The sequence below is a fragment of the Sciurus vulgaris genome (assembly GCF_902686455.1).
Source record: "Sciurus vulgaris genome assembly, chromosome: 3".
NCBI lineage: Eukaryota > Metazoa > Chordata > Mammalia > Rodentia > Sciuridae > Sciurus > Sciurus vulgaris.
The window spans coordinates 158,851,716-158,870,119 of NC_136463.1; the positions used below are offsets into that span (position 1 = coordinate 158,851,716).

General features: G+C 36.5%; 1 protein-coding gene across 1 annotated transcript in view; it reads left to right on the top strand.

Annotated features, from left to right (window-relative positions):
- The first annotated feature begins 2,624 nt into the window (after positions 1-2,624).
- ZDBF2 (zinc finger DBF-type containing 2) overlaps positions 2,625-18,404 on the top strand; it is a 41,716-nt gene continuing 25,936 nt past the window's right edge. The window contains 3 exon segments of the mRNA XM_079135352.1: positions 2,625-6,778; positions 8,172-8,247; positions 9,860-9,960. Coding sequence (XP_078991478.1) covers positions 9,901-9,960 — 60 coding nt within the window. The 5' untranslated portion in view covers positions 2,625-6,778; positions 8,172-8,247; positions 9,860-9,900.

Here is an 18,404-nt window from a genome sequence, read left to right on the forward strand (position 1 = left end):
CAACCTGGTGAGCTATCTCAAAATAAAAAAATAAATTTAAAAAGTGGGGGATGGCACTGGAGATGTAGCTCAGTAGTAGAGCAACCCTGGGTTCAACCCCCAGTACCATAAATAAGAAGAAAAAGCAGTTTGTTCCTTAAAGAATAAAGATTGTGAGATAATGCATACAGAGGATCCTTTTTCTCTCTAGATTAACCATGTTCGGGTGGAAATAGGGTGCTTTCCTCTCCAATCGTGATCTTTAGGATTCCAAAATCTTCACATTCAGAGTTCAACTTTTATTAATCAGTTATTGAATCAGTTGTTGATGGCTGTGATTTCCATACAGTATTGTCTTCTCTGCCACCAAAAATGTTGGTGATACATCAAATCTTAAAAGCATGCTTCACTATTGAATTGACATTTTCTTTCAAACAGCTGACCATGTTCCACAAATTTTGATTGCTGGCACCTACCAGATGCCAGTGATTTCAGGTAACACCCAGGACACATTTTCTTTCTTTGATGGAAGAAGGATGGTGTTTTTGACTAAAGCTTAGAGGGCGTATAATTGACTAGCCCAGCCATCAATAATAATAACTAATTTCACTTTTTTGGGTTGTGTTTTGGGGAATTGGGCTTATACTTAACTGTTCTGATGTGGGTTCCCGAAATGCACTAAGATCTTGTTACTTGATAACTACAGAATCTGAGAAGTTTAAGAGCAGTTAGTCCTCTTTCTCTCTCCAGTAAGGATGAGATACTCACAGTCCTGGACATCCTAGGCAAAGGGCTCTACTCTCTAAGAGGTGGGGGAATCTTTATAGTTCTAGAAAGATCCTTTTCCCCAGGTAAATCTCTGTTTTAAGTTTGAGCAACTCCTATATCTGCTAATTCTTTCTTTCCTTTTAGGGTTGTGGGTTTTATTAAACAATGTACTTTATTTTTTCGAACTAAAGACAATCTGAACAACATTCAAGTTTTTGTACATGTAGGCAATACTGCCACCTTGCCAACAATATTAAGAGACTGAGTGTGTACGATGCAGCCTGATTTTCTGATGCATCGTGTTAATGTGTTGCGCTGGGGGAGCATGACTTAGCGTGTGTAAAATACTTTATGTCTTGATGGCTGGGCTAATGTATAATAGGTTTTCTTCCACTAATTTCAGGGTTGGCAGGTGGAAAGAGCTTGCCTCGAAAGAAATCAGTACTTTTTGGTGTGTTAAAAAAATCTAGGGGCTAGAGTAGAGTGTTTTACCCAGCACCAGAAGTGAGGTGGATATTGTAGCAACAATCAAAAGAATAAAGTCGCTTATTCAAGTTATTTTTTTTTACGTAAGACATAGCTTTCCAGCGGTACCCCTCTTCATTTTAGATAACGATTATTATTTCCTTGTCACCGATTATATATTCTGTAGCTATGCAACTGATTTAGGTTTGTATCCCCATTGCATTTAAACTGTTCTTGCTTATTGCATTCATAGCAGATAGGGCAGTGAATGTAATTGAATGACAAATAGATATTAATATTTGGTAACCCTTTCTTGTGCAGTGTAAACCTAATCTTAAAGGAGCCTCAGTCTTCTTTGTCAAAGGGGGATCATAGGATTCATTTTACATTTACCCTTAAATGAAATGCAAGATTATCTAGCAACTATAAATACAGTGCCTAGCACAGAGTACGTGCTCATTAAACTAGATTTTGTGAGGAGCCACCTCACTGCGGGATTCACAGGGGAACCGGGCAATATGTTAACCCATTCAGCTACGTTTTCTTTTCGGTATTCACATGTTGCTTTGAATTGGCAAGCCATCTTTCCTTTGGCCATCTTTTTTTTATTCAAATGGTAAAATCTTGGTTTCTATCTCGCGACCTAACTCCGCCGTGAGCCTAGTCATTCTAGTTGGAGCGGGATTGATTGCAAGCCCAGGAGTGGGGCCCCGACCAGGAAGGCAGTGTCCGCTTTAAGAGAGGGGAGGAAGGGGCTCCTCCCGGCGAGCGGGTGAGTGGGTGGGCGGGTGGGCGGGGGGCGGTGCCGCCGCTCCTGCGTCAGAAGGGGCCCTGTTTTCGCACCTTCCCTGACGTCAAACCTGCAGAGGGGCTGCAACGCCGTTGCCAGTGGATGCCAGCGAGAGCCCAGTCGTGACTCGGAGCCCGCGTCTTGCGGGACGCGCTCCAGCTCCGCTTCTCCTCTCCGGCAGGAGTGGCCGGGGGCTCGGGTTTCTGGCTCCGCGGCGCTCTGGACGGCTCGGGAGTCCAGGCGCCGCCGCGGACCGGGATCCGGAGAGAGCGCGCCCAGCACGGCCTCGGTCCCTACCGCGGCCCGGAAGGAATCCGGGCGGCCTCCGCGGAGGTGAGTGCCCGGCGGGGGCGGGCCGGGGCGGCGCGCGGCCGGGGCGGCGCCCGCGGGCGGGGCCTGCTCGCCCGGCGCCCGGAGCGCCTTCTTCCTCCCGAGGGACGGCGGACGGCTCGCCGGGCTCCCGCACCGCCTCGCAGGTCTTCGGCTTCCCCTCTCCCCGCGTCCCTTCCTGCCCCTGCGGCGCGAGCGGGGCCCGCGCCTCCGGGCCGGGCGGGCGGCCGGCGCGAGGGGAGGAGGTGGGCCTGGGTCGGAGGGGCCGGCGGCGAGGCCTGGGGCGGCGGCCGGGGCGGGGGCGGCCGGCGGAGGCCGGCGGAGGGCCGCGTCCCCGCCACGTCTCACCGGGCACCTGTGGGCGAGTCCCCGCGCCACCTGTGCACACTCCCGCTTCCCCGCGGCGTGTCCAGCCGTCCCCGGACCTGGGCCTGGACCAGCCTCTGGCGGTTAGAGTTTAATTTGGAAACGTTCGATTTTGTTCCTGTGTGTGTGTGAATAATCGTTTTACTACAGCCGTGCAACAGTTGTGCAAATCTGGTCGAATTACGCCATCGTCATTACTTGCTCCCGAGAAGGCCCTTTCCAGCTCCTTCGGTTTTCTGACGCGATGATTGTTGGTAGCTCGCGGGAGAAATGCATAACACGATACTGGTTCTCAAGGGACTGGAATGGTTTTCGCCCCAAAATGGAGCATCCTTTTTATTTATTTAGTTAGTTTACTGCAGCAGAATACTACGGGGGGAAGACGGGGCATGAAGAAAACCCGTAGTAATCTCATCCTCAGTAGAGAATTTTACAGTTTCGAGTGTATCTGTTCATTCTTTTTAGGTAATGCATAAATTTATATTTGTGTTGCATCCGCGGGGTATTCATTTTCTGATTTTTTTCCCCACTTAATACTAGGGGACTTTTTCCTGTGTAGTTGTAACTATAGCATCGATGGCTAGAAAGAAACTCGTTAAAGATTTGATGACGTATCACTGCAGTGGCCAGTTTATTGGATAGAAATAAGCAGAATTCAGGGTAGCAACCGGTTTCTAAATGGTATTGTTTATTCTTGTTAACAATTTGAGACCGTGTTTTTCAGACTGCAATTTTCAATCCATTGGCGAATGGTAAAATTAATTTAGTGGTTCGTGACTAGAATTTTGAAAATTCATTTTAAAAATGAAATAAAATAGCATAGAAAATACCAGACTACATTACTTGTTCTGAAGGGTATTGTTTTGTGAAACCTTGTTTTTAACTGCGCATGTGTGCCTGTGAGTGTGTGCTGGGTTGTAATAGAAAATGTATTGCTTCCTATGGCCTCATGATAAATAAATTTGGAGCCACTGATCCAAGGTACTGTTAGTACTCGAAATGGGTGCAGTGATGCAGTTAAACTAAATGTTAGTTTTATTCATTTTCTCTATCTCTCCCCCCCCCCTTTTTTTTTGCGGGGGCAGGGGAATAATTAAATTGTTTATTGCAGCATGTTACGTTCTTATTTGTTTTCGCCTAATATTAAAAACAATTTGCATTTCTAAATACACAGAAAGGTATTTATAGCAATTAAAAGATTAAAGCATTAACTGCTTAGATTGACCAGCTTCACTAGTTATTGGTGTGAGACCTGGAAAAAGATCGCTTCTTTCAGAACTTAAGTTCCCTGATTTTTTTGAGTGGGAGTGATTTTGATTCCTACCTTTTAAAACTGTTTGGTATTTAGATGAGATAATGCACATAAAGCTATTGAGAGTGTCTGTACTCACTAAGCGTTAGTTATTATTTTATTAAGATTGAATGGAGGTGTCTAGGATAATGCTTGTTGCCGGACAAAAGGAAACTGGAAAATTAGTTAATAGTGTTGTGTGACTGGAAATTAAGATGATCTTTTTATATATATATATTTTTTGGGCACTATTTTGTGATTGCTTACCCATTGTTATCCCCTTGATAGGTAATGTAGATTGTCTTATTAAAAAAAAAAAAACAGATTCCCTTCTATTAGTCTTTTCTTACTTTCTATTAAGTTGATGTCTTTTTTGTCAGGCAATTGAAAAATATTTCCTTTGAGGATTCTGGATTTTGTTAGCTCTTATTACAAAGCTGCAGTCAGCTTGGGAAACACACATTACACCTCCAAAATCATTTCAACAATATTTTTCTTGATATTTATCTCTACACCCGGTGTAGATTTCAGATGTACAAGAAATATTTCTTAAAAACAAAAAAACCAAACAGCTCACACCGTTTATATATCTGTTGGTTACTGTTCCAGGTGGGTTTATTCAACTTTAAATGTTGCAAAAAACAATGAAATAAAGAGGGTGATTGTTGTTATTTTAAAAATATCATTAAAATTATTAAAAATAAATAAAATGGTTTGGACTCGGAAAAAAGATTTTGTCACTAGGCGTGATGACTGTAAACGGTTGTGAAAAAAATCCTAAACATTAGTTGTAATTCTCTCTGATTCAAAGTGTCTTTAGATTCTAAGCACATGATTTGAAACTAATTTGTCCAAGAAAAACAAAATCAAAACCCCAAATAACAATGAAGCAAAAAAAAGTCCAACTAACTCTAAATTATATATATGCATTTATGTAAGTTAAAATATTAAGGTTATACGAGTATATATTTTTTTAAACTATTGACTCATCAACTGGTTCTTATTTTGTCAGATAAAAGGGGTTTTATCTGATAAAATGAAATACTATGTAATCATTAAACATTCTGTTTTGGAAATATGTATAGGGCACATGAAGTGCTCATATATGGTTAAACAAGGGGGGGTAGCAATAGAATGGAAGGTACATTCCATTTTTGTAAAAATATGATTAGAAAAAGAATTTATAATGTTAACAGTGGTGGAATTATGGGTATTTATGCTCCTTTTTAAAATTGTACGATAACTAGTGTTTCACTTTTGTAATAAAAATTAATAAAAGTCACTTTTAAGGAAAAAATTTAAATGTGTGTTTTTCTAATTTACAAGACTAAATGAGACTATGCTTTAAGGGATAATGACTTTATGAACTTGAATATTTATGAACTTGAATTCTGTGTTATCCTAGGAAATGGTGCTGACTAGTTTAAAAGTTATATATTTCTTATTTACAGTTGTATATCCCGTTGAGAAGCTCCTTTGAATAGGAGGAAATCATTGTTCCAGAATTCTCAAAGCACTCTTTGCCCCCCTCCCCAAAGTCCACTGCCTAAAGATATGTCTAAATTCTTTAGTCCGCTACCATGTCAAAACTCAATCTACTTTTTCTGCTTTACTGCCCCTTAAATTCACAAATAAAACCTTGGGTTCAGCCGAACTTGTTAATTTACTGTCTCAAATTGTATTTGTACCTTCTTGCTTTTTGCACCTATGCCTTTTACATGGAGTATCTTTTCCTGACCTAAACAAAGCCTTCCTATTTTCCAGAATCTGGTTTGAAAAACTATGTCCACTTTGACATCCCTGACCACTCCAGCTAAAACTGAACTTTGCAATTGAATCCACTAGGACTCATTATTATTTTTGCAGTGCTGGGGATTGGGCACGTGTTCTACCACTGAGCTGTACCCCCAGCTCTGCCCATACAATTTTTATTTAGACGTTTCTCAGACACTTCTTAACACTTTTGCATAAATTTTGCAGTTTCATTTAAAATTTCTTGATTGCAGGAAAACTTGTCTCATCTTTTGTGTCTATCCCTTAAAGCTCCTGAGCACAGAACTCTGCACAGGGTAATATGTGTTTAATAGCTGTATTTTGATTAAACAATGGTGTCACTGACTGTTTTGAGCCCAAGTGTTGGAATTTTTTAAAATCAATGATCCTGGGTAAGGGTCAATCCTTTGCCTACAATAATGTGGAGGAAAAAAAAAAAAAACTGATTAATCTGCTTAATTGAGAGTTGGGTCATTATTACAAGACCCAAACTTAATTTCAGTTATATATTTCTTTTAAAAGTGTTTTAGTAGCTTATTTTGTATTTGGCAGCATTTTGTCCTTAACCTTACCAGAGGCACAGTTGTGCCTTATATTCTTTTACAGCCACTCTTCCTGGGATCCAGAGGTCTGAAGTATTTGATGGTGGGTTTGTTGGGTCATCAGTCTCTGCTCCAGAACACCTTAGGAGGTCATATTGTGACATTCAGTGAGTCATAGTATGTAGTCTGCTTGTGTTCAAAAGTTAATATTTTTTTCTTTTATTGGAAGCATAATTGTATCACTTTTCAAACTTAAAATGACTTGGGGCTACTTGTTACTCAGTCATAGTCGTGGGATGACTTTTTTTTGACAGTGCTGGGTATCAAACTCAGGTCCTTGTTCATACTAGGACTAGCACTCTAACACTGAACTATATCCCTAGCTGGGACTTAAAAAAACTCGTTTTATTTTAATTTACAGATGTTTACCAAGATTCATATAGCGGATGAAATGCCTGACCTTTTCTGCTCACGGTAAATAATTTGTTACTTTGTAAAAAATATCAAGTTCTAATGGAATTCAGTTTGTATAAAAAGATCCAGTTATACAAAGTAATATAATCTCACACCCTGAAGAATGGGTCTTTCTAATGCGTAAGAATTTTATTAGTTCATAAAACCAATAATTTAGATTATTGGCTCAGCTTATATAGCAGATCACCTTGAAGTATTTTTTTTTAATTTAGAATTTTTTTCTACTTTTTTATTTGTGCGTTATAGTTTTACATAATGGGATTTGCTATTACATATTCATGCATGCACATAATATAACAACATAATTTGGCCAGTATTCCTCCCCAGCACTTCCCCCACCCTCCTTCCTCCCACCTCAGTTCCTTTCTTCTGTTCTACTGATCCTACTTTGCTTCTCATGAGATCCCCCTCACCCTTCCTTTTTGGATCATTTTAAATAAACATAATATCCATGTGCCTTGGACCCCCCCCCCCCAATCAAGGTGATTTGATTTGGTAAGTTGCAGGTGGGGGTCCTAACGTGAATTTTTATAAATGCTTCTGATTCATTTTAACTTGTAATTGTGGCACTAGAGAGGATAGAGATAGTAGGTGAAAATGCCATAGTGGTTAAAGGTTATAAGGATTAAAGATTAAATAATACTTTTTCATGTGTGATGTTTGATTCATTTTCATTTTGTTCTTCAGTGAGTGTTGAATTTATATATATACACCCATATATTTGTATATATGTATTTTTTTTTCCAAGTGTGACGGAGACTTTAATTTGGACATGATTCCAAACGAATGGTGACAAGAAAAAAATCAGAGGAATATAACTCTTACCATATTAATAATAACCTTTCAAAGGACTTGTTCAGAAAATTTCTCTGGTGAATAAGACTATGATTTGCATAGTGTTTCCAAGAATATTATTTTAAATCCTGCATTATTATTTTTTCACTTCTCTTCCTCCTTTTTCTTCTCCTTTACACCACCTTTGTTACTTTCTGAGTTTTTTGTGATGGGCATTGAACCCAGGGGCGCTTAAACCCTGAGTCACATCCTCAGCCCTTTTTAAATATATTTTATTTAGAGACAGGGTCTTGCCGAGTTGCTTAGGTCCTCTGTAAGTTGCTGAGGCTGATCTTGAACTCTTGATCCTCCTGCCTCAGCCTCCCCAGACTCTGTGATTATAGGCATGCATCACTGTGCTCTGCTGAATTTTATTTTCAATGCATCACTAAAACATGTTATTTTATGATACTCAGAGTTTAAGCTCAAGAGTTCTCTTAGCTTAAAAATTGCTGTAATTATAATTTGCAAACTTTCATTTCATTGCTTCAGATTAATAAATGAAGTAGATTAATGAGAAAAAAGACCAAATAATGTTATTTCTTAACTATTATTTCAGATGCTGGTTTAATTGATTTATTTTCCCCTTCAGTGTGGGAATTCAGAAAATCAAAGCTTTCAAATAAAAGTAATAGGTAAGTAAATGTTATGATGGAATTTTTACTTGAAGCTTTTATATTATATTGTTGATTTTAAGGCTGCAATTTCATTTTTTCAGTCATTTTATTTTTTGGTACCAGGGATTGAACACAGGCACTTAACCACTTGAACACCAGCACTTAACCACTGAGCCGCATCCCCAGCCATTTTATTTTATTTTTTTATTTTTCGTTTTGGGACAGGGTTTCACCAGTTTGCTTAGAGTCTCACTAATTTGCCTAGGCTGACTTTGACCTTGTGATCCTCCTGCCTCAACCTCCCAAGCCACTGGGATTATAGGTGTGTGCCACTGTGCCTGGCTTTAGTCATTGATTTTAAGACTTAAATCTTTTATAGAATAATCTCACTTAGAAATATTCCATTATAGTATAATTTTTATACAAAAATGTTTAAAATAATTGGAATTAAAAATGACAAATTATTTGTAATTCTATTTTCAGTTTAACAGAACATCAAGAAAATTGCATTGAATTAATGTTTACTTAAAGTAATCATGACTACATACATTGTGTCAGCTAATAAATTGTCTGAGCCTCGGAATTACTTGGGAATTGAAAAAATTCTGAGCTGGCATGGTAGGAGCACACACCTGTAATCCCAGTGGTTTAGAAGGCTGAGACAGGAGGATCATAAGTTCAGGGCCAGCCTCTGCAACTTAGCAAGGCCCCATCTCTAAATAAAAAATAAAAAGGGCTGGAGATGTAGCTCAGTGGTTAAGTGCCCCTGGGTTCAATCCCTGGTACCAAATAAATAATAATAAATCAATAAATCTGAATCCCAGACTTTTAACTCAACTCTACTAACTTAGAATTTTGAGGAATGATTTTGGCATTATCTTGTTTGAGAACTACTACCTTATCTAATGTTAGGGAATTACAGTTAAAGGAGGGTGGAAATTAGAAAATTTTTTGTTGGGAAATCTCAAAAGTACCAGAAGGAAAAGGTTCCTAATATTTTTTTGGTTTATATATTTGTCAGAAGAGAAATGCCCCACGTTTCAGAGGCTTCTTTAGTTGTTGTTCTGATTATTGGCAACTTTGTTGGCTAAATTTTCTCTGCCTCTTTTATGAGCTGAGCAGAAACTGCCATGTTAGGGATCTTTACTATTATCAGAGAACTGGATATTATTATACATGATACTATGAGTTCAAATAATCTGAAATTTTGTAAAGAAACATGGTGGGAAAATTAATGAGCACCATAAGATTATAGAAGTATATTTTAGTAAAACCTTAGAAGTAATTTTTCTACACATTAAGTACTGTATTCTTTAATGAATCAGTTCCTAATAATTCTTGTGAATTATCAGAAAATTGATAAGTTCAGTCATCTAAATCTTCAGATATTGACAACAAACTATTTATTTTTTATTGTAAACAAATGGGATACATGTTGTTTTGACAGCAAACTCTTTAAGAAGGTGTGTTGTTCTCGGATCCATTGCAGGATCATTGAGTGATTCAGTAGATCCCGGCTGCTTTGTGCATTTTCTTAACTACTAATAGAAATACTAGTGAATTTCTGAGTCATTTTCTTCGTAGTAATAAGGAATCACAGTGATTTTTTTTTGTCACTTTTTCCCCCCAGCTTTGAGTATTCAAGGACAGTAGCCATTTTGGTTATTCAACATGCAGAGGAAACAAGGATATTGCAGCTATTGCCGTGTGCAGTATCCTAACCTGGAACAGGTGAGAGGTTCCTACTAATATGATAATACCTCTAAGGACCTTAGTTGTGACTTTCTGTTCTTTTATGTTTTATTAAATTCCTTTATTCATTCATTGAGCAGATTATATTGAGAATCTACTAGTTGGGCAGACACTATGTAAGATTCTAGGGATATGACCATGAACAAAACCAAGTTTCTTTTTTTGGGAGCTTAAATTCTAGCACAGTAAGACAGAATATAGTCATATAAATTTAGTACCTACTATATCAGAATGTGATAATTTTTTTAGGAAAATAAAATAGGGACAGGAGTGTTATTTTAGATGGAGCAGCCAGGTAAGACCTTTTTAAGAAAGTGACACTTGATTTGAGATTTAATGAAGTTTAGTGCTAGTCTTGCATATATCTGGGAGGAGAGTTTCTAGGCAGAGGAAAGAGCAAAGACAGGAATCCTGAGGCAGAAGAGTATTTGTCACACGAACCAAAAGCTAAGAAGCTATCGTGACTGCAGTAGAGATGATTAAATATGTGTTAACTAATAGGCAAAGAAGTCCAAAAAGCAGATACTGTAAAGGCCTTGCAGGTTAAGGTAAGGACTTTGAATTTTATTCTAAGTGAAATGGGAAGCCATCTCAGGGTTCAGAACAGAAGAGTTAAATCATCTAACTTATACTAAAAGGATCATTCTGACTGTTATTAGGGAGAAGAGTTAGTATAGAGTTTGTTTTAAATTTATTGTTTTATTGCAATATAATCCTTACACCATAAACTTAACTCTGTTAAAGTGTGTAATTCAGAGATCTTTAGTATATGCACAAAGTGCATATACTAAAGCCATAGTGTCTAATTCCAGAACATTTTCATCACCCTAAAAGGAAACCCTATACTCATTAATCAGTTACTCTGTATTCTTTTCTACCCCAACCCTTGGTAACAACTAATCTGCTTTCTGTCTCAATAGATTTTGACTATTCTGGATATTTCGTATAAATAGAATCATATACCATGTGACCTTTTGTGTCTGACTTTTTCATACAGTATACAATTTTCAAGTTTGATCTGTCATAGCATGTACTACTACCTCATCCTTTTTCATGACTGAATACTATTCTGTTATAAAGATAATGCCACATTTGTTTATTCTTTTGATAATTGATGAATGCTTAGGTTGTTTTTACTTTTTTTGGCTACCATGAATATTGTTGCTTTGTACATTTGTGTGTAAGTTTTGTGTGGAATATGTTTTCAGTTCTTTGTGTGTGTGTGTGTATTTATATATATGTATATATATATATTCATAAGAGTGTTATTGTTGGGTCATATGGTAAGTGTGTTTAATTTTTTTTTTGAGGCGCTGCCTCACTATTTTCCAAAGTAGATGTACTGTTTTATTTGTTACCACCAGCAATGTGTGAGGGTTCCAGTTCCTCCTCATCCTTGCCAGCACTTATTATCTTTTAGAAAATTACAACCATTTTTGGTGGATGCAAAGTGATATCTCATTGTGGCTTTGATTCACATTTCCCTAATGTGATTGAGCATCTTTTCATGTGTCCTTTATGTATCTTCTTTGGATGAATGCCTATTCAAATCCTGGGTCTATTTTTTAATTGGGTTGTCATTTAATTGTGTTGTCTTTTATATATTATGGGTACTAGACCCTTATGAGATATATGATTTACAAATACTTTCCTGATAGTATACTTCAATATACAAAAGTTTAAAATTTTACTATCATTGAATTTATCTTTTTTTATGTGTGTGTGGTCCTGGGGGGGTCAAACCCAGGGCATTGTACATGCAGGGAAGTGCTCTGCCAGTGAGCTACATCCCTAGCCCTGTTCCTTGTGTTCTTGATGTCAGAAGGATTGCCTAATCCAAGATCATGAAGATTTATGCTTATGTTTCCCTCTAAGAGTGTTAAACTTGCTCTTACAGTTAGATGTTTGGTCAATTTTGAGTTATTTTTGTATGTGACATGAGATAGGGGTCCAGTTTCATTCTTTTGCATATGATATCCTGTAATCCCAGCACAATTTGTTGAAAAATATCTTTTCCTCAGTGAATTGTCTTGATATCTCTGTTGAAAATCAGTTGACCATAATTATCAAGTTTCTTTCTTTACTTTCAATTCTGTTCTACCGGTCTATATGTTTACTCTAGTGCCAGTACTACAGTCTTTTTCTTTTAATATATTTTTAAGTTTTAATTGATACATAGTAATTGTACATATTTATGAGGTACAACTTGACATTTCAGTTCATGTATACAATGTGTAATGGTGAGATTACCATAATTGGTGGATTCATAAAGTAAGACATTTATCATTTCTTTGTATTGGGAACATTCAAAATCTTCTCTCCTTTTTGAAATGTACACCTGCTGGTGGTTAACCATAGTTATTACTGTAATTAGGGCAACTATTACTCTACACTTTTATAAGATCAGCTTTTGAACTTCCACACATGAAAGCATGCAGTATTTGGCCCTTTGTCTTATTTAACATAAGGTTCTCCAGTTCCATCTGTTACTACAAATGACAAGGTTTCATTTTTTATTATGGCTGAATAATATTCCATTGTATTTAAATATACCACCTTTTCTTCTCTCCATTCATTCATCAATGGACAATTTATTTGATTGCATTTCTTGAATAGTACTGTCGTAATTATGGAAATGCAGATATCTCTTCAACATGCTGATTTTATTTCCTTTGGATATATATCCAGTAGTAGGATTGCTTGATCATATGACAGTTCTTGACAGTTCTGTTTCTAGTGTTTTGAGGAAACTCGACACTGTTTTCCACAGTGACTGTACTAATTTTCATTCCCAATAGTATATGAGAATTCCCCTTTCTCTACATCCTTCCCATAATTTGTAGTTTTTTGTCTTTTTGATAATAGCCTTTCTATTTCTTACTAGACTAAGATGATAATCTCATTAGTGATGTTGAGCATTTTTTCATACACTTGTTCACCATTTGTATATCTTCCTTTGAAAATGTCCATTCTGGTAATTTGCTTATAATTAAAACAAATTATTACTTTTACTGTTGAGTTGTTTGAGTTCTTTATGTATTCTGGAAATTAATTCCTTGTTAGGTGAATAGTTTGCAAATATTTTCTTCTACTCTGTAGATTGTTTCTTCACTCTATTGATTATTTCCCCTGCTGTGCAGGAGCATTTTAGTTTAATGTAATACAATTGGTCAATTTTTGCTTTTGTTGCCTATGCTTAGGGATTATATCCAAAAACATTTGCCCAGGCCAGTGTTTGGAAGCTTTTCTTTTATGTTTTCTTCTAGTAGTTTATATTTTTGGAGTCTTAATCTTAGGTCTTTGATCTGTATTGAGTTGATTTTTGTATATGGTGAGAGAAAAGTCTAGTTTCATTCTCTTACATATGGATATTTAGTTTTCCTAGCACCATTTACTAAGAGGCTTTCCATTTTCCAGCATTTGTTCTTGCTGCCTTGTTGAAAATCAGTTGGTTGAAATATGGATTTATTTCTGGGTTTTCTGTTCTGTGCTTTGATCTATCTGTATGTTTTTATTCTAGTATCATACCATTTGGTTACTATAGCTTTGTAGTATGATTTGAAATTAGGCATTATAACGCCCCATCTTTGTTCTTTTTGCCCAGGACTGCTTTGACTATTCAGGGTCTTTTGTGGTTTTCATATGAATTTTATGATTTTTTTCCCCTATTTCTGTGAAGAGTATCATTGAGCTGGGTGCAGTGGTGCATGCCTGTATTCCTCATGGCTTGGGAGGCTGAGGCAGGAGGATTGCGAGTTCAAAGCCAGCTTCAGCACCTTAGTGAGTTCCTCAGCAACTCAGTGAGACTTTGTCTCTAAATAAAATACAAAAAAAAAAAAACAAAACAAAACAGAATGTGGCTCAGTGGTTGAGTGCCCCTGAGTTTAATTGCTGGTATCAAAAAAAAAAAAAATATATATATATATGTACATATATATATATTTGATATCATAGATATTTGAATATCATTGATATTCTGATAGAATTGTATTGAATCCGTTCTTCTAATCCATGAACATGGGATGTCTTCCCATTTTTGTGTCCTCTTCAGTTCTGTTCTTTTGTGTTTTCATAATTTTCATTATACAGTCATTAGCTTCTTTTGTTAAATTTATTCCTAGGCATTATTCTTTATTTCTTATAGTATTTTTAATGATATTTCTTTCTTGGAAATTTTTGTTATTGGTGTATAAAAAGCTACTTTTTAATGCTGATTTTGTATCCTATAACCTTTCTCAGTTTTCTCATTAGTGCCAAAAATATTTTGGCAGAGTCTTTAGGTTTTACCTATATAAAATAACACAGTCTGCAAACTGATAATTTGACCTTCTCTTTTCCTGTTTGAATGTCTTTTATTTGGCTAAGACCTATAATACTATCAAATAAGAGTGGTGATGTAGACAGCTTTGTCTTATTCCTGATCTTAGAGGAAATGGATTTCAGCTTTCCCTCATTTAGTATTAGGTTGTAGGTGGTGGGTTTCTCATGTATAGCCCTTACTGTACTGCAAGACCTAATTTTTGGGGGGAATTTTTATCATGAAGAGATACTGAAGTTTATCACATGCCTTTTCTGCATCTATTGAAATAATCATATAGTTTTCATTCTACTGATGTGAAGTTTTGTTTTTATCACTTTGTATATATTGAGCTATCCTTGCATCCTTGGGATAAATCCTACATGATCTTGGTGTATAAGCATTTTTATGTGCTGTTGGATTGATTTATTCATATTTTTTTTTGAGAATTTTTCATCTCTGTTCATCAGGGATATTGGTTAGTCATTTTATGTAATTTTTTGGTGCTCTCGTCTCATTTTGGTGTCAGTATGATGCCTTGTAAAATGAGTTCTCTTCCTTTCGATACTTTGGAATTATTTGAGAGGTGGCATTTGTTCTTTAAAGATTTGGTAAAATTCATGAGTGAATTTCTGGCCCTGGACTTCTCTTTCTTGGTACACTTTTTATTACTAATTCAATCTTTTATTGGTCTGTTGGATTTTTCTGTCTTGGTCCAATTTCAGTAGGTTATATTTGTCTAGAAACATTTCTTTTTGGTTTTCCAATTTGTTGGCATGTCATTGTTCATAATAGTTCCTAATGACCTTTGTATCCCTCTAATATCAGGTTTAATGTCTCCTTTTTCATCCTTGATTTTATTTGGGTCTTCTCTCTTCTTTCCTTTTTTTTTTTTTTTTTTTGGAGGATTGAACTCAGGACCTTGAGTATGATAAGCACATGTTCTTCCACCGATCTACATCCCTGTCAGTCTTTTTTCTCTGTTAGTCTAGCTATTGATTCGTCAATTCTGTCATTTTTAAAAACCAATTCTTTGTGTCATTTTCAATTGCATATATTTTTGTTCTCTATTTCATTTATTTTTGCTCTGGTTTTTGTAATTTGTTTCCTCCAATTAGAATGGGTTTTGGTTTGTTCTTAGTTTGCATGATTAATTCTGTTTATTTTAAATCTTTTTCTTTTGCTATAGGCACTTACTGCTATAAGCTTCCCTCTCCATACTATTTTTGCAGTAGTCCATAGGTTCTGGTATATTGTTGGAATTTTCATTAATTTCAAGACTTTTTAAGCCCTCCCTCTCCTTTTTTTCTTTTTTCCTTTGAGATAGAGTCTTGCTGTGTTATCTAGGCTGGTTTCAGTTCCAGTCCTCCTACTCAGCCCCTCAGATGCTAAGAAAACAGACATGTACCACCACCCCTGTCCCTAAATTACCCTTTTGAATTCTTCATTGACCCATCGTTTATTTAAGAGCATATTTTTTAGTTTTCATGTATTCATATAGTTTTTAGAGTTACTTTTGTTTATTATTAGTTTTATTCAGATCTGGTCAGAGAAGATCCATGTGCTGATTCTGATTCTTTATATACATTTTTGAGACTTATTTCATAGCCTGATGTATTAGAAAATATTCCATGTGCTGAGAAGAATGTATATTCTGCAGCTGTTGGATAAATTGTTCTGTAATTCCCTGTTTGATTCATTTTGGTTTATAATATAGTTTAATTTGGATGTTTATTGATTTTCCTGTCTGGAAAATCTGTCCATTGATGAAAGGGGTTTTTTTGTTTCTGTTTTTGCTTGGAATTGAACCCAGGGCCTCGTGCATGTGAAACAAGCACTCTACCAACTGAGCTATATCCCCAGCCTGAAAGTGGGGTTTTGAAGTCTGTGTTATTGTACTAGAATCTATCTCTTCTTTTAGATCTAATGATGTTTGCTTTATATAATTGGAAATTTTACCAATGTGTGCATATATTGATATTTGTTATTTCTTCTTGTCGAATTGGTCCTTTCATATAGTTACTTCCTTTATCTTTTTACAGCTTTTTTTTTTTAATATAAAAGTCTTATTTTATTTAAGTAGAGCTTCCCTGCTTGCTTTTGGTTCCCATTTACATAGTATAGTTTTTTTGTATCCCTTTACTTTTAGTCTATGTATAACTTTAGTGGTGAAGTGAGTTTTTAACAGCATTATCCCTGAGACTTTTTAAAAAATCCACTCAGCCTTGTGTTTGCTTGCTTGTTTTTGTTTTTGTTTTGGTACCAGGAATTGAACCCAGGGGCTCTCAACCACTGAGCCACATCCTCAGCCCTGTTTTGTATTTTATTTAGAGATAGGGTCTTGCTGAATTGCTTAGGGCCTCACTTAAGTTGCTGAGGCTGGCTTTGAATTCACGATTCTCCTGCCTAAGCCTCCCAAACCACTGGAATTACAGACCTGTGCCACTGCACCTGGCTACTCAGCCATTTTTATCTTTTAATTGGGGAATTTAACCTGTTACCATTCAGGCTTATTACTGGTAAGTGAGGGCATACTCTGTCATTTTCTTAATTTCTTTCTTTTTGATATTGGGAATTGAACCTGGGGCATTCTACCACACAGATACCTCCCCAGCCCTTTTTCATTTTTTACTTTGAGATAGGGTCTTGGTACTTTGCCCAGACTGTCCTCAAACTTGTGGTCCTTCTTGTTTAGCTTCCTGATTTAGCTGGGATTACAGGCATGTGCCACTAGGCTTTGTTAATTTTTCCCCTGGTTGTTTTGCATATCCTTTGTCTCTTTCTTCCTCTCTTATTATTTGTGGTCTGGTGATTTTCTGTTACAGGTTTGATTCTCTTTCTTGTGCATCTGCACTACTGCTTTGTGTTTTCATGCTGGTAGTTATCCTTTTGCTTCCAGTATAGCAGTCCCTTAAGCATATCTTACAGGACTGATCTGATGGTGGTGAATTTCCTCAGTTTTTGTCTTGGAAAATCTATTTCACCTTCATTTCTGAAGGATAGCTGTGCTGGGTATGCTACTTTTTTTTTTTTAATGACTACCTTTTATTTTTTTGATTTTTTTTTTTTTTAAGTTGTAGATGAATATAATACCTTTATTTTATTCATTCATTTCTATGTGGTGCTGAGGATAGAACCCAGCACCCCAGCCCATGGGTTTACTACTCTTGATTGGCAGTTTTCTTCCTATAACTGTGAATACATATATTTTTATGTCTGTTTTTATTTTTTTTTCCTTTTAGAACCAATAAAAATCTTTTTAACATCAGGATTCATTTTGACATGATTATAAAGGCATGGAATATAACTTGCTCTAATTAAGTCCCCAATATTTCCCCTTTCCTTTTCTTTCTCCATCCCCCTGTTCCCTTCTCTCTACTCTAACTGGTCTTTCTGCTATTTACTTTTAGTTAGCTTTTTTTTTTTAAACTTAGTGTCTTGAGGATACACATGATGGTGAGATTCACTGTGGTATATTCATATATGTACTTTGGAAAGTTAGGTTAGATTGACGTTGAATATATTATCCCTTTCTCTCTTGACCTGTAAGGTGTCTCCTGGTAGGTCTGCTATTAATCTAGTAGGGATCTATGTGACTTGATTCTTTTCTCTTGCTGTTTTTAGAATTTTTTCTCTTTGACTTTCGAGAGTTTGATTATGATTTAGAGATTGTGTTTAGCTATCTAGTTATTACTGTAACAAAATGCCTGAGAATAAATCAACTTACAAAAAGGGAAAATTTATTTTGGCTCACAGTTTTGGAGGTTTCAATTCAAACTTGGTTGACCTTGGTTTTGGGCTTGTAGTAAGTCTGGGAGTGTGTGGTAGAGCAAAACTGTTTACCTCTTAGCCTGGATGCAAAAAGAAGAGTAGGAATGCACTGGGGTTTCACAATTCCCTTTGAGGGCTTTTGCTTTTGCTTCTAGTGTGGGAATTCTTTGCAATGACCTAAAACCTCCTTTAGGCCCCATCTCCTCAGTTTTCCATCTTTTTTTTTTTTTTTTTTTTTTTTTCTTTTATGCTTGGCATCAAACCTAGGACCTTGTGCCTACTAGTGTTCTACTATTGAGCTATGAGCTATGTCCCCGTTCTACCACTTCAAATAGTTTTAAGTAGGGGACCAAGC